The following is a 22,594-nucleotide window of genomic DNA, read 5'->3' on the forward strand; positions in this document are numbered from 1 at the left end:
AGGCTGATGGGACACCTCTGTCAACAATCAATGTTTTATTACCGAATGTTTTATCACCAGTCAAGACCAGCTGGAGACTACCATGATGGTAGATGCTCAGAGATACTACTGAACTTCCAAGCCCAAATCAACCAAAACTTTGTGGTGAGTCTTCCTCCATCTCTTCTGAAAACAGCTACACCAAAATACTAAAAGTAGTTGTGAAATCTTGAGCTAGGTTTTATAAGCTTATACACGGACGTAATTAACTTAATAAATAAATTTTAAAAATCCCTCTGAACACAGTGAAACCTAAATAAAGGTTTTGTAAACTATTCCCTTCCTGCCCATTCTCCACTAGAGAGGGCCTGCCCACTCCCTCCCTTCTAGAGAGAGCCAGTTCCCCCCAGTCCTTCCGAAAAGTCTCTTTTTACCACCCTGTGCCACTAGCAGACCTCAGTGACCATGATCTGCCTCTCCAGGAACCTCTGCCTGTACCCCTGCCTGTACTCTGCCCACCAGCTCCATTTCAGCCCAGTCCTGGGCTATGGGATAAGTGTGCCTGTCTCCAGTGCTGCCCCTTCAGTGACCCTATGCAGTAGTTAGCCCATCACTCAGATAGACCCCTCAGATGTATGTTAAATCTTTTCTGCAGTCCCTTGGTTAGATGTTGGACCCATGCTGTAGCCTTGTCTCCAACCTGTCTCTGGCTCCATCTCCTTTTACTCCTGGCTGGAGGTCCTGGATGAAACCCAGGTTTGGTTCATTGATTGTCAAAGCTGTCTCTCTGCAATGTGTAATTCTCTGCTAAAAGCAGAAAGAATTGAAGAAGGATGCTTCCTCTTTGCTAACAGCTGGGGGTTTACATAACTTTGAGATTTCTAAACCTAAGGCTGAGCAAGCACCAAAGTCACCTCTATAGCTCCTGAAAGGAACACGCATTTCCATATACAGAATATTTCTATCTGATCCACATCTAGACAAAAGAGAATTACCTTACCACTCTTGACTGAAGTAAAATCCTTGTCTAATTAACTGTATCAGCATATAAAATAATAATAAAAAAATAGCTAATGCAGTAAGTTAAGGGTTTTTTCCAATTTATATATCAACTTCAACTTGGCCCAGGATGTCAGTCAGCTGTGAGCTCATTCACTGCTCTTTGTTCTCCCTCTGCCTACCAAAAAAATCATACAGACTTATCCCCCAAAAAATTTAGCTTTTCATCTTGAAGAGAAAGGAAACAGCTAGCTTAGGGGGAAAATAAAAGGTCCATTTCTTACAGAAATTTTGGGTAATGCTAAAATTTAAAACAAAAAGAAAAGCTACCTATGAAATTAAACTTTTATTAACAATACTCAGTGTTTTACAGAATCACAGTTTTAGTTTTAATAACATTGTTTAGCAAACAAAATATCAACTACTACCACCCACATATTTACTTTTTTTTTTTTTTTTTATCAAGGCCATGAAGTTGCATGTCATGATCTCGCTTATGAGAGAAAAGCAGAGAACACACCGAACAGACATCCAAGCATATAATGAGATCTTGGGAGCAGAAAAAGTTGGAAAACAGAAATAACCACTCCAATTCATGTGAATTATTGTTATTGCTGTAGATATTCTCCTTTAACTCCAATTTTTAGTAGTCATAAACAACTATACAATCTGCACAGAGTAAGAAAACTGTATCTTCTTACTAGTATATCCTATTTCCCAAATTATATTAATATTTCCCATTTCTAAAACACGCCAGTGAGTTTTTCTTTCCTACAAGACATTTTTTTTCTTTGAATCAGAAGTAATTCATTGTGAAACACATTGAAAAATGCTCCTTCCCAAGGAGTATTCTCTATGTTCAAAGAAATCTGTCTGAGTATTTTATGTCTTACTCTCTGCTCCATATAATGTATAAATAAGATTACAGCTGCTCCCTAGCAACCCACAGATGCCTTCATTCTTGAAATTCATGGCAACAACACAGAGGAAAAAACCACCCCAACAGTTTATTGTAGCTGTGGCTTTTCAGAATCACTTGCCTGATCACTGACTCCTGTAAAGGTCTGGGATGACAAGTGACAGGGCAGCTGAAGTGTTGAAAACCATGACATATCATAGTAGTGACATGCATATTAGAAAAAAAAATTATCAGTTCAGTCTTAAATGAAATGCTCAGACTGAATTCTGCAAGATGCTGGGAACACTTATACCTCAGTTAACATCAGAGAGAGTCTAAGTAGTGCCTGAGTCAATTGGCTCACTTAGGTGCCTACTCAAAGGAAACAGATAATCAGACACACTTTGTAAGAATCATCATCCACTTTTGACTGTTGATAATTACCAGAGTAGTCCAGAGGACTTTCAAATTAAGAAGTAATTTTTGTAATTGTCACTTTGTATTTAAACCTTCTTAAAACAAGAAGTTCAGCTTTGTGCCTCTGCTACTGTACAAACATCTTTTGTTAAGAAAAATGTACTTTTAGGCACCTAATTTTGCTTCCTAGTGATATTAATACAGTATTAAATAACATCATTTATTGGTTTCACAGCAGTTTTAGATCAGGCTTTTAGCTGAGACTGGGTAAGAATCCAGAAATACCAGTTCATGATGAATGCAAGTGGATCTTTCTTGTAACAGAAGAACAATAGGAAGAAAGTTTTTCACATTTCTTCTGCAATTCTGGTATATTTGGAGATGGGGACTTATGTAGTTTCTCAAACTCACTTATTCATCCAGAATTTTGTCCTGCCTTAGCTGCTATTAATGAAATTTAACACCTTTTGACTCTCTTCTCAAAGGTAATTTTAAATCTCAGGGAAATAGAAAAGTTTTTTTGGTATTTAACTAATCACAGGACTTGGAAACTGATTAGCTCTAATGTGCAGATTTTTGTTGGTTGTGGTGTGTGAATTTTTTTCTGAGGAAAATGTTTAATTTGCTCTCAGCTTCTACGAAAACAATCTGAACAAAAGCACCAACAAGACAGAATTTATTCTTGTTAAAGCCAATGGAAAATTATAAATTAATCAAGAACAGTGCTTTGATAAAAGATTATCCAGATCATCAAATAGTAATTAAAACTATGGTAATATTAGGCCATCTCTTCCCTTGAGCTTAAGCAAGCTTTGTTAATGCAGCCACCTATTCTTAGTGACTTGCAGCTGGTTTTGCCTGCTGGATGAAGGAATTCTTCAAAATGCCAGTTTATTGCTAAGGGAGTAGAGGGAGAGTAGCATCTGCAATTAAGAAATAAGGCTCCCTCTGTCTTGACAATCTGTTCATTTTCACTTGGATTACAAAGAAAACTTGAAGATATGTCTTCAAACTTCCCAGCCTGCATTTTTAAAAGTGATTTCATTTTTCTAATATCTCGACATTGGTCAGCAATGTGTAAACGCAAAAGAATCTAGTTTGAAAAATTCTATTTTTAATGCCTGCAGCTTTGGTATTTAGTTGCATGCAAATCATAGCAGCGGCAGTGGCATAACACAAATGGGACATACCTTTATAAATACTTATTGTTAAAAAAACAGTTAATGATTTTGGGAGTCTCTAACCAGGCTAACTCCTCTCATACATTATTTTAATTCTGGTAAGTGGACTCTGACTCTTCAATAAATACCTGAAATGACTGTGTTTCATGTACCAACCCCTTCATAATTCCATGCAAAAAGTAATCCCTACCTCACTGACTGGAACAATTTCAATGAATATGAAAGTTTCATTAATTCCCATATTTAGCTCATTTAAACATTTGCTTTCATTTCTTAGAGCACTGGAGAGTACGCCCAGCACACAGCTTTAGAATTACACCAGTTCTGCCTACAAGTGTTGTGGTATTAATTATATTTTCCATTTTCAGAGATGAAGAAGGATGGAGACTGGAGACCAATACTATTATTTTATATGTCAGACATCTTAAAGTCCAGGGTCCTCAGAATCTTTCACAATCAGAACAGTCAAATGAAATTCAGACTTACAAAGTCCACAGACAAGACTTCCAGAGAAATGGAAACTGAATATACTTATTTTGGTTGCTATTCTTAAAATCAAACTGTCTTAAAAAAAAATCTAACTCTCACATTTCTTCTTTATATTTTTCTTAATCATAAAAGTCTCCATTACTTCAACCTTAACAAGGGTGAGTGTAGCATATTTTGGAATGTGTCCACATATCCCCTAGGCCCATCTGGTAGTTCATCAGAAAATAGCATGAGGTACAAAATTCTTTGCCTTTGGCTAAAGCATATACAAACTGAATCCAACTTGATACATGCAGTATTTTAAAATAAATAAATTATTAATAAAGACGGTAAAAATAAATAGAAATTTTAAATCCATGGATTTGTTTGATGTTTTCAATAAATAATTTCAAATTCCTATAGTCTTCACTAGTTCATCCCATTTACTTTATGATTGTAAAGAAAGAGCCACATAATTATCATGCCATTCATTGAGAAACATAATGAAAATGTTTACAGCTAAGTTGCCTGCCAAACCACCTCCTTAAGCAGGAACTGCAAGCACCTATGAAAATAGGGAAAATCCTTCACATATAAATTTTAAATGAAGTTGAAGTAAGCTGTTAAAATCTCCCTTTGCACAGACCTCTACAGAGATAAAGAAGAGAACAAGACAAGCACTATATGACAGCTCCTATAGGTCTAAGTTAGTGGCATGCCTCTGCCTGTAGATCTTCTAGAACACAGAGTTTACCTGAAATCTGTAGAGTCCAACAACAGAAACTTACTCTGGGTTACAATTCCTTCTGGCAGAAGGAAGCTTTCCTGAACAAGCCTGCTCCAGGACAGGTCACATCAGAGACCAGTCTCTCTTAAAAGTCACTCATCTCAGTTAAACTCTAGAAACTGATCCAAGACCTGGAAAGCTAAAAGCGTGGCCTGGGAAGCTGCTGCCAATGTGAGTGCTCCAGCAGACTTGCACCATCTGTGCATCAGGCACACAGACCTCACACTGAGCGGTGGATGAAATGTGCTCCTGCAGAACCTCGGCTGGGTTGTTCAGTAAGGAAGAGCTAGTAATTATAAAACAACATTCAAAAGACAAAATAAATAGAAATCTTCTAACAGTTGCTGGTGGATGCGTTTTTTGAATGGCACTCATTAGTATGTATCATATATCCACATGTAGCTCTCTTTATATTTTGGAAGAAGAAATAGTATTTCTATCTCAGTACAAATATAATTTAAAGGCCAAGTCAGTCTATATGGGTTCACTCTACAGCTCCTGGGACTGTAATAACAGCATGCCTTATGAACATCATGCATGAATTGTTTTTCCAGCCATGTATCAAAAAGCAAACAGATTCAGAGAGTAGAGTTCCTTGGAACTCATTCAATTCAATTATGCTGTTGCTTGAAAAGGTTACACAGCACAAGACGGCATTTTTTTGCCGTAACAGCCACAGTGAAACTCCAGTGTGTTTGTCACGTCAAAGCTCTTAACAGAGACCCACATTTTTTAATGCAGTGTTCCTGTAAAAGAGGATTCTCTTCAATCAGTTTGGAACAGACAAGCTCGTGCATTGCTATAAGGCATGTTCTCTACTCCGAGGTCTTCCTTTCTGGGTACTGCAGGGTTCCCTTCCTTCTCTCTCCTGTCCCTAGAGGTATTTTAGGAGCTGGAATTCAGAAGCATACTCATTGTAGTTTATTAGATTAAAAGAGCTGTCAATTAGCTTAGTCATGAGTCTTCGCTGTGAACCATCTATGTAAAAATGGAAGTTGAGCATACTTTCATCAAAATGGTACTGCATATTTACTTAATTCTGTAGTTCAGTAGGCTCTTCACCTCTTTTTTTTTTTTTTCCTGTATGCTGAGGTATCTGGTTTTAGGTAAAGAAAGTCACTTTGACCTTTGTACAATTTTTTGTCTTTTAAAAGACAGATCAGGTACACCTTTGATATTTATTTTGCTACATATATTTTAAAATTCTATTAAGCTGCTGTCTATTCCTTCTTACTTTTTTTCTAACAGTCTATTTGCTCTGTAGAAAGCCTGTATCATTCACACCAGAGCAGCTTCATAACGCCTGACTGCTTAGAGAGTTCATGAGTAAGATAAAGTTACATGAACCTTTTTAAGTTGAAATGACAGTTACGTGCCTACATTGTTTTTGTTTGTCTTTAGTTTTGTTTGTTTTTAAACACCAGACTTGTAACGCTAGAGGGAATACACTAAGCTGTGCTTCGGTGAGAGACACTTAAAGAAGCACACTGAAGCTCTTGTAGCTCTTTTTCAAAGATTTTCCTGTGTATCCTGTTTTCCTGTTTTCAGGTCTCAAGATGTATATACATACAATACTTCCTTACAAACATTTCCTTTGCTCTTATAGGGGAAAAAAATAAAATTTAAATCATAGAAAGGACCCAACAGTGCCCTACTCAAATAAGGAACTACAGCAGCGAAATTGTCAAGATATAGCCTCTGTTTCTTGTGTGAAAATCTGCTTGTATTTTTTTCAAAGTACTTTTTACCTGCTTGACTTGTAAATTAAATATTGTTAGGCAAGATTCTTCACAAATGTAAATTAGCATAATCCACTGCAGTCAGTGGAGCTCTGCCAGTTTTCAACCAGCTGAGTATTTTGGCATCTTAAATCCTGACTTCCTGCCTTGTTGAAGCAATCTTCACATTACTATAATAGGCATACTACATTGGTACTAAGTCCAAGTTGGAGTTCTCCCAGATCTCACCTAAACTCCTAGCAATGTCCAAAAAAGTATGATTTAAAAATGTCCTTTAAAACTATTTCTGGAAGACTATTTTGAGACCATTCCCAGATGGTATAAATAAGACTTGAAGGACATAAGGAGGAACTACACTTTAAACACGATCATGGAACTCACAGTTAGATGTTACTAGTAGTAGTGTTGATTCATACCACCAAAGTAATAATTTACCACAACTAATTCATGAATGTTCTGGAGTTAAAGGTCTAAACAGAAACATGAAAATCAAAGCTCAATTCTTGGCTGGATCAGGATTCCCTCTGTATGGCAAATATCAACTAGTGAGTACATCTGTAAATTAAAGATCATGGTTTTTTTGCACACCATAATAATCTTCAGCTCTCACCTGCCTCTCCATCTCCTACGCACCTCCATTTTGTCTGTCTCTTCTACTCTAGATATACTGGTTTACCTGGTTAAGGCTACTAGCCTCATTTAAATAAATTTAATGGCATCCAATTTTTTTTTTACAGTTTTGCTTACTATAGGCATTATATTGCTGTCATCACTCCTAACAAGAGAAAAGGTGTGCAAAATGTCCATTGACATAAGCATATTCATATATTCAGAGACAGAATCATTGAAGTAATTCACTAAATAAGCTCCTTCTCTTTTTAAGCATTATGTGGAATATTCATTAATATATTATTTTGTATCCTCGCTATAGAGATATTTTCAAAAGTTGTGATTAATGAGAGTTGCAATGGTTTAAAATGGCTGTATTATAAATGCAAAAGCAAGAGAAAGAGTGGTTAGTCACTAGGACAAGACTGTGATTCCAAGTCACTGCAAGAAAGTTGTCAATGACCAAAGAAAAAGGAATTATTTTCTGAGGAGATTCTTCTCCTTAAACGTGATTCCATGAAATTTAGTACATGTTGAATGCAAACACCTTAAATACTGATAATGTTTTCCCTAGTTATCTATATCCGCAGTGCAGAATAAATTAGACTTTTATATAGGTACTGATCTCAACAGGGCAGCTATTTACTTAACATATTTCTCACCTAAGTTTAATGGTCATCCAGATTTAATTTTTTTATTCCTTTGTAATTACATAGGAAGTTTTACATTGTCTCTGGTCAAAAGCTCTCTCAGTCTAAAATTAAATTACTGGGAATTCAGGTAGTGCTCCTATCCCTTTCCATCATGGTCAGAAAAAAATATTTTACAGTTCTCCAGAAGAGACCATTGTGTAGTATAATTCCCTGCAGCACAAAGACCCCAGACATTAATGCACATAGAGGCATAAACAGCACCAATGAACCGGAAGAGACTTCCAATAAGTCATGGGAGCACCATGAACCTGCATAGCAGAGCAGCTAATTGAAAAAGCCCTGCTTGATTTATGAAGAATTCACACCAGTTGATAATGTATTAATTGTTCTACTTCGAGAGTTATCTTGGTCATTTTAGAGATCTTCATAGAAGACTCAATTGCACGAAGCAGATACAGATTGTAACTTCAGCTGAATCAGTGGGAATTCTTTCCCTGAGTCCAGGGAGAGGTTGACCAGGCTGTGAAATGGTTACACGTCCTTGCCAAGAGCCTTAACCTCACACTTGGCCAAATTGAAATTAATTTTCCCTAGAACAAGGAAAGACATTTCTCCCCCCAAAAGTCTATCTAATTATTACAGCTGTTGACAGAAAGTCATGTTTACTATTTTACAGTAGGAGCACTCTGCTCCTTCTTTTTGTATTAATCATTCCAGTTTTGGAGGGAGGAGTGGCAGAACAGCCGAACAAATGTATTTCTTTTTTTAAGTTTATATGAAGACTATAGGCTTGGTCCAAACAATTCTAGAGTTGGAAGAAGAAATGAATCAGAAAAAAAGCTGAAAATTCAATCTGGTTGTAAGTATTTTTAAAGTTTGAGCAACTGAAGGCAAGTCCTGTGAATTAAAGTGACAAGCATGCAGGCATGATGTTTTTCATGTATTGTAGTCTTCGTATTTCCAAGATTAGGGTTTGTTTCAGGAGAGATCTGACTAAATTTTAATAGGCAGTGAGCAGAAAAAAAAGGATGTCATTAAAAAATGGGAAAGTGACAACAGCCTGTAAACAAAAGAAAAGTGGGAGAGACTGCACAGCTCACCTCTCAGGGCTTTGCATTCTCCCTTGCAGGCAAGAGAGCTAATTAAAACCTTGTGGATAGAGAAAGACATCATGCAACTTAGGTCAAACAAATGGCTTTGATATAGAGACATATTTTACACGGAAACATTCCCCTTTCATGCTTTAAATCCTAGGATTACAAACACATATCAACCATCTTGTGAATATCCTCTGAGACAACATTATTTGCTTGAAGTGCATTATAAATTTTGGCTTTCAAAAAGAAACTTACCTACAGTATTCACACACATGTTTTTTGTTTTTATCCACATGAACGTCACTGCACGTAAGCTGGTAGCACTACAGATTATTAGGTTTGACCAGCAGTCTCCATTATAAGACTGCTTTAACAGCAGAGGCATTGCAGCTGAGCAAGAGAGACACAGAGTTGTCTGAGAGATGAGAACCAGCAGCAAAGAGAGCAGACTAAGCTCTACAGACAGAGACAGAGTTGGGGTAAGAAACTGAAACCAAAAGACCCCAAACTCCTTGGAGACCCCTCAGCTCCTAGAAGGGAGGAGTGAAGTGCAACATGCACTGCAGAGGAGCTGAAAAGCTCAAAGCGTCCTGGAAAGCTGGACCAGGAAAGCCAAAGGAATGTGGAGAGGGTGACCTTGGCCCCCCCGCTGCTTGAGACAGAGCACAGGAGCTCTGATAGAACTCTTGAGGCAAAGACTTTCAACTGAAAGCTGCCCGAGATGTTCTGACTCAGAGGTAAATCCCCTGAGGAAGGGACTTTCACGAAGATACCCCTGCACTTCGTGATATGCCCATGGTGAAGCGAGTTTTGTCCCTGCTGGCAGTCCATGGGTGAGACCTTCATTTGGAGGGATGAAAGGAGACCCCCTTGTGTGTATTGAAAAGAGATCCAGCTACAACAATCCAGTTACAGCTGCTGCATAGAAGAAGAGAACCTGCTGCCTATGTGACATTGCTGCTCTGAGAGTGGAAAGGGATCTTTTTCCTTCTTCCCCCCTGGACTTTTATTTGGAGGGGAGAAGAGATTTGATCCATTGTAAATAATTATGTCATGGTAGAGATAATTAAGATTGTATATAATGTATTGTAGTATTTATTTTGTACAGTCATTGTAATATATTCCCTTTTCCCCATTTATGTCTCGTGTGGTGTTTGGAAACCATCTCGCACTGGGTTGAGATGTGGGAGGAGGCTTGGACTAGGGAATTGGATTTTGGGGCTCTCAAACCATGACAGTCAGTAAAGATAAAATGTCCTTCTGGGTCAGGATTCACAAAAAACATGTGGGAAAATAGTCATTAAGTCAAAGGAATACTATTAAATTTGAGAAACTTTACACTTGATTCTTCTCTGTGCTTCTTAAAGGTTTTGAAACACAGCTACTACCCATTTCAGGGATCATTTGGGAAGACTGACTTTTGGAAACCAAATCTCAAGGCTTCGTGTTCAGCTCTCTATCACCAGGAGATTCTGTTGGCTGACAATAACTTATTTTCTTGATGTAACAGCAAAATTTCCCTTCATTATACAGTCTCGCATCAACTCAGATATCCATCAGCTCACAGAAGTAGACACGGCACTTGTGCAGGGATACGGAGAGGGAATTGTATAGTCATATGGCTGCGTACTAGATCATGATGTATACACACAAAGTTGTATAGGCAGAGTAATCCTTACATTTTCTGAATTGTGACTATACTTTTCTGCAGTGTCAGATGTTGTTGCCCTCTATAAATAGAACATAGTGCTAAAAAAATCTTCTCAATGAAAGATTTGTAAATTCTTCCCTAAACCAAACTTTGTGTTAAATTCAAAGAGGTGAACAAAAGTAGTTTTCATTCTCATCTATGTTTCTGCTAACCAGAAGCTGTCCCATTTCACGAAATATGTGTCAGAAAAATAGGCTGCCTTGTTAATAGACAGCAGAATTCTCCACTGCTGTGAATGGTTGCTTCCTGGATACCGTATTTGACAAACACAGAACATAAAAGCCCTTGCTTCAGGTGGAAGTGTAGCAACAATGGTAAGCCTTATGTCTGATATTGCAGAGCTGATTAAATATTATCTACGAGCAAGTGAATAGATGGATGTCTGTTATTCATTTTTCTCTCAGTAAGCACTGCAGAGTTTAATTCCCCAAAATCATTTTACTATGTTGCAATGAAATGATCATAATGCCCAGATGATTCACGTCCTTCACTTCCTAGTTACTGCAGTCTGAGATGTGTCTTCTTACCTTAGCAAGCTGTTCCACTCCGCTTGCAGTTCGTGCCAGTGTTACGAGATCTTCTTGCATCTTATCTACCCATGATTTTATCCTACAGAAACCAAAAAGAAAAGAGAGACATCCAATCAGATCACTGGCAAGTGGAAATCACATACAATTATACAGTACAAGGAAAGGGAAAAAATTCAGAATATGTTGATAAAATTGAAACCAAAACATAAAAAGTTGTCTTTGAGGGTTTTTTCAATAGATCCTCTACCCAGTCTTGATAACCCGAATCTTCTGATACAGTTTTCTGCAGTGGCCACCACGCTAAGTCAGCTGGAAACCAAGTGTGCTATCATATCTATGTAGCCAAGTTGTGGCAAAGATCTCCTCAACAGAGCTGGTATGTTGCCTGCCAGGACAACCAGCCTGACCTGCAGCTCGCTCCCAGCAATGCCTCTTCTGAGGGTCTCAAGGTCCCTCTCCCAATAGACAGCACAAGCAGAGAAAAGCAGCCAATTGGGAGCAGGTTTAGAAACCTGACTAAACTTTTCGGCCTGTAGCCCTTCTCCAGGCACTTCAAGGAAGCAACAGTGAGACAGGTAACAGTGGGCATGACTTATTTTGGGAAGGCACATCTGCTCCTGGCTGCTGTCACCAGGGAACAGGTGATTTGCTCCTGTGCATCCTCTACTCTCTGTGCCCAGCAAACCCAACTCTCTGGAAAAGCATTGGATCCAACACAGTTTCTGTGCCATGCCATGTTCTGTAGCAGGGAAGGAGCCATGGTACACGTTTATTCCAGTTAGGTCCATGTTCAGAAGAAGGTTGTGTAGCTTGCCTAGCCAGAAAGTTCCATCTCCAATTCATCTCTCACATTATCCCTGTCATTATGCCAGCTTTCTGCTCTGAAACCTGGAACAAATAAATATATTTAGCCATTTCCTAGCCTTAAGCTAATACCCAAGGGATTATTCATTAATAAAGGAAAGACAGCAAAAAGAGAGATTCCATTTCTACTTCAATATGGAAAAATTGGAAGACTAAGAAAGAAGATAGAAGACTGATTTTACTCCTTCTTTCCATGGCCATTAATACATTTTCTGTTAATCCAATACCAATATCTTTAAAGAGCACAATCTCTATTATAGAGTTGCAAGTTGACTACTTTTAATAAAGGATCCTTCCTCATTCATCCTTCATGCATGGAAACTATATTTTCATTGACTACAGCAACTGATTCCATCATTGTTTTAGTACTCCCAAATCTTCCCATCTATACTATGCTTTCCAAAAACTGAGACAAGTTAATTTCCTGGTTCAAATCTCCACAAAGCCCTATATTATATAAACATTTAGTTCAGCATAGAAATCAGTCTGTTTAAAATCATGGTGCATTATGTTTACCGTGGTTTTTAGTCCATCATGTGAGAAGAGAGTTGACTCACAAGCACAAGCATGAGCAAAACCAAGAAAATGCTATCATCTTCCATTTTTTAATGGTTTCTATTCTTCTGTGTGAGAGAATGAGGTATATGAAAGGTGAAAAAGTGAAACCCATTAACCAAAAGTGTTTTCAAAAGCATAAAATAAATAATTGAACACACTGAGATTTTTTTTTTACAATCCATTTCAGTTATAAAAATTGTGGGTGTTATTTCTAAGAGGAGTCGATAGAAAAAAATCAGAGAGGATTGATTTTTAAATTGACTTTTTCCATTTCCCACTGCTCTGTACTTTTACTGAATATATTCCTCTCTGTACTTAAAGGAAACCGGAATTTTGAAAACAATTAGTTAGTTATCTAGTTAGCTAAATTTGAAATTTTGGAAGAAGCTACCCTTAAAAACAGTAATTACCTATTAGTACTATTACTTGTAAATTAAATATGGGTCATTTTTCCTTTAACTTGCAAAAATATTGATTTTTCAATAAATACTTCTTAAATATTGTCTAAAACTGTCTTCACACAGTTAACCCACAACTTACTTTTTGGGATTAGTCATGAGACTAATCTTTGTTTTATTGTGGGCTTTATTTGTTTCAATTTATGATTGAGGTAGGCTTCTGCTTCAGTCAATGGAAAAAGGTATCTCCAGAGCTGACTCACTCTATCCTCAGTCAATATCAGTTTCTAAACTGGAATTAATGACAATTTCTCTCCCCATCTGTAACTAAAACGTAAATAATAAGGTTTCTTCCAATACTGACTGTATATTTACATTAAAAGATTATTTTCTTGCATATTTATCTTAGCTTCTGAGGCCTTCTGGAGTGAAAACTGTCCTTTTTTTGCTTTCCTGTACAACAGGGTCCAACATCATAATAGAATTATGGAATCATAGAATAGTTTGGTTTGGAAGGGACCTTTAAAGGTCATCTAGTCCAACCCCTGCCTTGCAATGAGCAAGGACATGTTCAACTATCTCAAGTTGTTCAGAGGGTAAAAAGTAATAACTTCAGAAGGGTTTTGTTAGATTACTATCAAAAGAACAAATGATAAAATGACATTTTACAACATTGAGGAAGCTCAGTATAATTCCTCTTGCTTTCCCACAGGAATTTAAATACTATTAGTATTATTTATGAAGTATAATGTCAGTATTTCTGCATCTCAGTTTCCTACCTTGCCACCATATAAAAGTGTACATTTGAGAAATTTCACGTTCCTCACAGGCTGTTTTTCAGAAATGGACACACTCAGGTTCTATAACTTTCACTGGAAAATGACACAGAATGTATAAAATAGAAGTTGTGGGTTTGTTTTTTTTCAGTTAAGGAAGCACATTATCTTGTATTTTTTTATTTGTTTGTTGGTTTGTTTGTTTAATTGTGAGTCTTTAAAAAAAAATTAACTAGGAGCCTTCAGGCACTGAAATGCTTGGCTGGTGCTCCTTTTAACTGAAGTCTGCAATGTCTGTCTGACAGCTGCTCATGGTCAGAGTTTATTTAACAATTGGAAAGCTGTCACAGCAAACGTGAGCTCCCATGACTTAAAGCAGCAGCAGTCATTTTTTTTCTGCAAAGGGCACCAACAGAAAGCCTGTACAAAAGGCTGGTTTGTTCCTATCACTATTGGTTTGGCATGAACACTGCAATGGATGTTCCACTGAAAGGTGATTATGTTCTGCAGGACAATTGATTTTAACCCCCTTCTCCCCCACACAGGTTGTCCCTGTATGAAGCACTGACTAGACAAAAGGAGTGTGCACATGCCTTCCCACAGCAACTTCCAAGTGATCTGAATGATGAAGGGAAATATCTGATTAAAGACAGACAGACACAGGTCATTTACTGGGGAATTAGAAGGTACGACCTTGCTGCTGTCACCTGGGCTCTGATCAGATTGATGAAGAAATAGTCAAAACACTACAGAGCCATCCATCCGCATTACATTATTAGCCAGCCTAGCATAACAGCTATTTTGACAGCACAGAAAGCATTTATTTTTCATTTTTCTTCCTTTTTATATTTTTTTTTCATTATTTTACAGGAAGACAATTATATTTCCTAGAATCAAAGGATTTTCACAGGTACACCCCTAGTCACACTCCAAGTAGAACTTAATATTGCAGGTGTTACACCAAGAAATCTGTCTTTTAATTTCATTAAAAACCTACTTTTATATTAAACCTGTATACCAAACTATACTAGGAGAACAGAGCACTGCTCAATTACAGGGGTAAAAGAAACCAAGAAATCTAGATGTAGAATAAGCTGGCTATAACCTTTTTTTACTGCTGAAACTGATGCAATATTTTTCTGCTGACTTCAAGGACACTAGATTCATGTAATGATATTCCATAGCTTTGCAGACTACTCACACTAATTTAAGGTCCATTAGCTGACTTCTGCTTGGGTAATGTCTTACAAAGAGGCAGGCATAGACCTTAACTGTGCCAGCTGAAGTCACTTGGTATATTGGAGGTGCACGTCCAGTTCTCTTCAGTTAAGATTACATTCTGCTCAAGTTTCTAAATGGTTCTTGTACATAAAAATAACAACAAATGAAGTAATGAAAGCTATTAGTGAGAGAGGAAGAAGTATTTTCAAAATAGGTCAATATTTCTTTGATTATCAAAAAGGAAAAATATACATAACACATTGCTCCTAACTCAATTGAAAAGTGGTGTTTGGAAAATGAAGATAAATGAGATTAGGCTCAGAAACTGAGAGAGTAAGCTTCACTATATTTTTTCAAGCTAACCACGCTTTTTTTCTTACTCAGAAAAACCTTCACTTTCAGGTTCACATGCTTTTTAGAAGATTTGCTATCAGAGAAGGAGGGGGGAAAGGCTACAAAATTATTTTAACGGCGGGATTCCCAACCATTCTTTGTCCCTCTTAGGCAACACCAAAGGGCAGGAAGAAATTGTTATCGTAATTTGTAAAAGGCATGTGAAAGAAGAATATATTTTACAATGGAATTACTAACCTTCTACACAGAAATTACCCATGTTGCTGCATTTACACCTCCCGCTGCACAACTAGTGATTTTTAATAGGAGTATATATTTTGATGACCTATAAGTTGAGAGTACTCATATTTCAGGTATGGGGGCGGATGGATAGAATTACAGAGAACTGGACTTTGGAAGCAGTAATAAAGGTAGGTTTTGTAAAACACTGAAGAAATTGTCATAATGTACTAAAATCACACTGATTCTAAAACAGGGAAAGAAAGGGGTTGGACATGAAGAGTCTGATGCAAAGATCACTAAAACCCCATAGTTATCAAATCAAGTTCTCGAATCTCCACTGTCTCTATAGCCAGAAAACGAATAAAATAGGCTTATAGAATTTAGATGTGACATAAAACCAAATGAAGGCAAAGTTGTCCATATAAGCTTTTGTGAATTTTCCAGACCCTACTGTAGTATTTATAATAGTCCAGTTAGATGCCATAGAGTGGAGGAGATTTAATTTAACCAATCATATTCATGCTCACCTCATTCTATGACTTCTATGGTTATGAAAATTCTCAGGATGGTGCACAGACCTCCAATTCTTCTTTTTCTGTTGTTTGGAAATTTCTTAATGCACTATGTGAAGGTATGATAGCTTAAAACTATAGTATAAATACTATATAAAATAGCAATTTGAAAGGAAGTTAAAGATTCAGAATTTTAAATGAAAAGTGGTATGTGTTGCAAGTGCTGGCAAACTCCCTTTATTTCAATGCAATAATGATAGAGGCATGTATATCCTGTGCCAGCTATATGTTAAAAAATACATCACACAATTTTGTATAAATGTTTGGAAGAACTTCCATGTAATAAAAGCAAAGCAAAGATTAATTCATGACTTTAACTGCATTGAGTGAGGAAAATAAGGAAGCACGAAACGCGTCTTATGCTCACTAGGCAAAGATATTTCCTCTGTTGGCAAAAAGAAAAAATAGTTCTTTGTTTCTTTGCCCTCTTTGACTGTCTTATCTTCCCAAATGTGGCAAGCTGCTGTTCATGTAGTTTGTAAGGAATTTCCAGATATGAGATAGCCCCAACAGTCAAGGTCAGATGGACCCTCTTGTTTTTTCCTGTTTTCAAACTATAAAATTTTTGCTTGGAATAGTTATTTCACATTTCTCAAATGGAAACATTTGGGAAGCAAGACATAATTTCTCTGTCATATCTATCATTCTTTAGAGAGAAAATGCCAACATAGGCAGAAATCTCTTTAGGATACACTTGATTTTTAGTAGCAGATATCTTAATGCTCATACTTGGGGTTTTCAAGCTCTAATTTCACATGGTTAGGCCATCCAGTCACAGAAGCTATAGCAATTTTCCATTTTTTTGCCAATCACTCCTTCTCCATATAAACATGGTTCTTATATGTCCTAGACTTCACAGAATGAGCTCGCAGGAACACTCACTAGTGACTGCTCTACCAACTGCTCTTCTGAGGACTCCCCTTGTACCACAGATAAATTGGGAACTAGGAATTCAGAGATGCAGAACTCATACAGGCAGAAGGAGAAGGAACAACCCTATGATTTAGCCAGCAGCTCAGGAGATTTAAGTTCCACCACTCACTTCCATGACAAAGTCATGGTAAGTCAATGGTTCATGGTGAGTGAAGAGCAGATCTGTCATATATCCATTTCTGTCTATGTCTTAAAACACTGTTCGCTTCTTAACACTGAGTTTCAGTGGCAGGTTTCAGGATGGAAATGGTCAACTGTGAATGGCACCATGAGTTGCTCAGTGTTTGCCACAGTGCCCAAAAAAGCAGAAATCTTTCTCTGTGCTTACCTAGAACTTCTAGGCCAAACAAACTTCTTCACCCCAACATCTCTTTTGTAGCCCTGAAGCACAGCTTGAATGGCTGTTTTGCCCTCACCTTCCAACAGAACCTTGCCTATACACTTCCATCAGTAGGCTTCAGGTGGATCTGGGAACAGCACCCCCTAACCCACAGGCTGGACTCACTTGCTACTGCTCACTCCCATTGAAATAACCTCTCTTCGCATTTCAACTCTTTATCTTTAACTACATTTTCCACTTTAAAAAGTATGTAACATATTCTTCAAAGCACTCAGATTTTAAACACAAGTGACCAAGTAACTCCTTAATTATGGTGTCCACTTTCAAGAGCCAGGATCAGAGCATGGTCATATTATTTTATAAGCTTGTTCGGTTGAGCCAAGTGCCTGACAGGTTTTTAGCCGCACATGTTCATAATGACAGCTTATGCTTTTCAAATATTTCCCTATACTTTGCCAAAAGTGTTCTTTTGGAGTCTAAAGCTTCCTAGCAAATAACATGAAAAATATCCTCTCATGGAAATTACTGTTGCACAAAATATCATTTAATAATTTAAGCTCAATCTTTAATGTAAGCCTTAGCCAGCTGCAAAATTACTATATACTGAAAAAAGGACTTCTTAAAAATGATTATGTTTTAATTATCAAACATTATACTGCTAAAAGAGTTCAACAGAGAAAACATAACAAATTTTCAACTCAAATGACTTCCAGTATTGCTCAAATATGTTTCATTAAAGGTTTTTACAATCAGATATACATCTAGTAACATTTATTGCTTAGTATTGAAAAAACAATCAAACTTTCCAAATCTACTTGCCATTTTTGTGACTGAGAAATTTAAATTCAGAATGAAGAATTGGTTTCTAATCTGTACTAGATTAAAATCAATCATTTTGTTTTCAACTGCAATGGTCTAACATACAGTCTAGGGTACAGATCTCATGGAGGAGCAGGCACTGGAGAGACTTGGTTGTATTTGCACTCACCAGAGATCCCTTAAAACAGCAGGTAAGATGCCTCTCATCATCTCTTCACTTCAGCTCTGATAACTAGTATTTAAAGTGTCCAATTCAATTGGACACTCTGTAATGCTATATGAAGTAAGTTCATTTCTCCAGTAAAAACACAGATACTCCAGTAAAATCATACACTCATTGTGGTAAAAAGGAGACTGAAACTGAATCTCACATATGTCACTGAAGTTATTCCAGTACTGTAACAACGGAACCTGGATTAGAAGCTGGTCCTTATGCAAAGTAAGATATAAAAGCTGCTATTTTTTGATGGTTCTATATTATATGGTAAATTTGTTAATAACATAATGCCTTTGGAGGGTAAAAAAGCATGTCTTAGAAAATGATTGAAGAATAAATCTCAGTGTAATGGAACTTTACAAAAGTGCTTAACAGCATAATTTTGCTAAGGTATTTCAGGCAAAAAACGATTTTATCAGTTGTGTTTAACGTATCACTCATACTTTAACCATAATTTATATTGAAATTACCTCTTCCCCACACTAATAAGCATTATATTTGAACCTCAGAAAAAAAATATAAGGAAATTGAAATATGGATACCAGTAAAGAAGAGATTAAAGGAAAAAAGACGTTTCATACACACCAGGAACATTACTCATATTCACACATGGGCACCAATTCAATTGAGTGAGAATTTCACCTAATTTGTGCCCTTGCCACTGCAGTATCTTATTTTCATGCATCTAGAATGCAGAAGCTGCACATATGGACTGTGCTTGTCTGTACTTCATACTGAATGAATAAATTGCACCATAATAAGACACACACATTTATCTCCTTAAAGCATGCAATTAGTTTGATCTGCTGTTCTGGTTTAAGTTACAGAGCACTTAAGTTACTTATAGGAATGCCAAGACAAGCTTTGAGAGAAAGGACAACGTGACCATCTCATTTTGTCGTCACCTACACTTCTGAGGAAGTGAACAGCAAAGCTTCCCTTGAGTCTAGCAACACATGGATACATTCTTAAATCAGTGTTTTTCACTATCTTTCACAGAATTAAGGTATAAATCAGCACCTGTATTAAAAATCAAGTGGTTTTTATTTTAGTTTTTTTTTTAATTAGTGGGTTTTAGTGAGAAAAAAAGAGAATTAAAGTACTTTGCCACTCATAGAATATATTAAGTAAGTACAACTAAGGCAATGACACAGCATCATCAGGGAGCTGAGCTACTCACTTCTCTTTTTTTATCTGATTGTCTGATGTAGGCTTTGGTTGTAACAGCAGAAGTCCAACAGCACACTGCTGGATGTGTTCCAAATGAAGCATCTCAGAATGCAGGATTCAGTGACATTTTGATTAAAGGTCCACACATAATGAAGGTTTTTTATGAGGCAGCTGCTTAAAAGACACCAGCACCAGCAAATGATTGAAGTACCTACCCCGTGCTTTGCTGCAGCAAAAGTACATGAGCAGGTGAGTAATTCCCCCTATGCAAATGGCACTAGTCATAGAATTTAAGTACACAGCAGAATGGGGGGATGCACTCAGATCCTGGACAGCAAGTCTACCTTTTCTGGGTTTTCCACTTTCCTAAATCTTAAAAGTTAAACGTAAAAATTGAGAGATGCTTAAAGACAAGCAGATGTTTATGCTTTGTGGAAGATAAGGCTTGATTGCATTGGGAGAATCTTTCTTATAACTCTGTATGAACTTATTATTACTATTAAAAAGATACATTATTTATAATGGTAATTTAATATGAAATTCATATTGAGAATATTTTATGATCATTTAAGCACTGAAAAAAGGAACAAAGTTTGGAAAAAAAAGTGTAGGGGTTTTTTGCAGAACTATGAGCTGTTTGCTACCAAGCTTCAAATTTTATAAGCTCCTTTCAAATGCATTTTCCCTCTTGTTTAACAATGGCAAGGATTCATAAATAAAACATCTATTATATCAGGTATCACAATGTCACCTTCTGATAAACCTATATAGACTAAGAAAAAAAAAACACACCTGACTCCAACTATATCCCATCAATGTAAAGCTACTCTTCTAATTCATTATAGTTTTCGAAGTTATTATATACTTTAAAAATTTTTTGTTGTACAATGTACTCCAAAGTATATTACTTGAAAGCTGCACATGCAAATTAATCAGCTGTTTCTTTTGCAAATATATTCTCTTTTTCAAAGATTGACTTCCAGCGTGCAAAGCTGTCACCACCCAAATGTGCCACTGCTGTGCCGTGTGAAGTAATAGCATTTATAGTAATGAAGAGACACTTTTTGGAGAGACCTAAATTGACTCCATATTTTGAAAGACAGGCACTATCTGCATTCAGTGCTGCCATTTAAAACAAAAAGTAAAATATCACGACAGAAGATGCAAAGCATAGATTATTGCACGGGCAAAAGACTGGCACAGAATATTAAGTTTCTACAGAGATTAACATCAAAATTAACATAGCCATGCTGTCTTTAAATTCTTTCCGTTTCACAAAGTCGTGCTGAATTACACAGAGTTTTTGCTAAAGGCGCAGCTGTCTTGTTGTGGTTCCTGGGATGCAGATGCATATTAATAGCTGTTTGAAAAGGATAATAGTATATGAGAAATAATCAATGCAATCTTTTCTTCCTATTGAAGAGGTTCTCAGCCTTTCCCACACACACACTGTAGTTTGCTGTGTTGAAAACAGGAGGTCAGGACTCTTGATCACAGGATCAGGACAATGTCTGCACAGGCTGGTGCAGGAGAACCTTATGTACATTAAAACCATGACTGTTTCTCCAGGATGTTAGACACAGCAGCTCTGTATCAGAAGTGCTAGAATACTGTAAACTACCAGAAAAATTCAATGCAATTACTCTGTAAAGAACCAGCAGCAACCAAAACCATATTGCAATGTCTCCCGCTTTAGAAAATTAATCTTTACAAATGGCTAGTATCAGGCTTCACGGCCCAGATCAGTCATAAACAGCCATGCAGGTGTTATATTTCTGTTGTAATCCTCCACTTGTGATATATAGTATTTTTCTAGATAATTTTTCTATTTTCTTAAATCTGAAGAAACTGGAGATTGAGGAATCGTGTTTAATGTCATTATTGTAGTGATAAGAAAATCTTGGCTTTGTTCTTTTTCTTTTAAAGAACTCCTACAGATAGCTTACAGATTACTTACATAAACCTTAGAAAAATAAGAGTACGTGCTCATGATGTTTGGGTTTCACTTCTGAAAGGCTGTTTGATGAGACTGCAAGTGTTTGATTCGGAAAGCTCAGGCGCAGAAATGGTTTCCAACCGCGTATGTGGGGCCAAAGGGCTACAAGGGTCAGTTCACAGTAAAGCTGAACAAGAACGACACTAAATGTAATGCAGCTCTAAAACAATTCCTTCTCAAAGAGGCTTCGCTCTCCTTTCTCAGGCTGGGGTAAATGCTTGAAGGGCAGGAGGCCACAGTGCTTGTCAGTGCATTCAGTGCACATTAAAAAGACAGGCTATTAAGGAAAGGTCTCTGACATTTACTTGGGAGCCAACCCTCCCCTCTTCCACTTGTCCCCTTCCCCAGTTTCAACACATTCTCTAATTAAGCATCAATACAATGCAGGATAATTGATGTAGTAGTCATTACCAGGAATTGCCCATTCTCCTATCAAATCAGAGAGTACAGAAAGGGCTGTGTTTGAAATGGGTGAACTTAATTGCCCAATGGTTCCCAAGAGGGCTGTACAAATAGATCAAGACATCACACACGGACAACTGATCTCAGCTCTGACACAAGCTTTTTGTCACTCCCTCATCCATCTTTGCTTACTAGGGATAATAGTGGCTGGAGTCGACACCGGACAATTTAATAAATAAGAACGTTGGATGTGTTTCAAATGAAGCATCCCAGAATGCAGGATTCAGTGACATTTTGATTAAAGGTCCATACATAACGAAGGCTTTTTATGAGGCAGCTGCCAAAAAGACAATCTATATGAGCAAAAACAGAGCAGGGTAGCTGGTATCCCTTGGCAATTTACTGTGAAACATTTGTTTGCTTCACAACAATCTGGTTCACAATCACAACCACTTGCATGGTTGGTTGATTAAATCAGTATCTCTAGCAGTCATTACAGAGAGCAAAGAAAAAAAAGTCAATTGCTAAAGTAATTCCCTTCTGTGTCATGCAAAACAGATATATCATGAAGGTGCATTCCTTTTCTTTTTCAGCACCTTATTCTCTGTTTCCATTTCCTTTTATAAAGCACTGGGTTTTTAAGTTACAGTAATAAATAGCATTTAATTAAGAAAAGTGTTAATC

General features: G+C 37.0%; 1 protein-coding gene across 1 annotated transcript in view; it reads right to left on the minus strand.

The window, feature by feature from the left end:
- Positions 1 to 22,594, minus strand: part of CACNA2D1 (calcium voltage-gated channel auxiliary subunit alpha2delta 1) — a 375,571-nt gene that overhangs the window by 313,744 nt on the left and 39,233 nt on the right. The window contains exon 2 of the mRNA XM_018068109.2: positions 11,066 to 11,147. Coding sequence (XP_017923598.2) covers positions 11,066 to 11,147 — 82 coding nt within the window. The remainder of the gene's footprint in view (positions 1 to 11,065; positions 11,148 to 22,594) is intronic.

This window comes from Manacus vitellinus, unplaced genomic scaffold (assembly GCF_001715985.3).
Source record: "Manacus vitellinus isolate BGI_N305 unplaced genomic scaffold, ASM171598v3 scaffold_13_pilon, whole genome shotgun sequence".
NCBI lineage: Eukaryota > Metazoa > Chordata > Aves > Passeriformes > Pipridae > Manacus > Manacus vitellinus.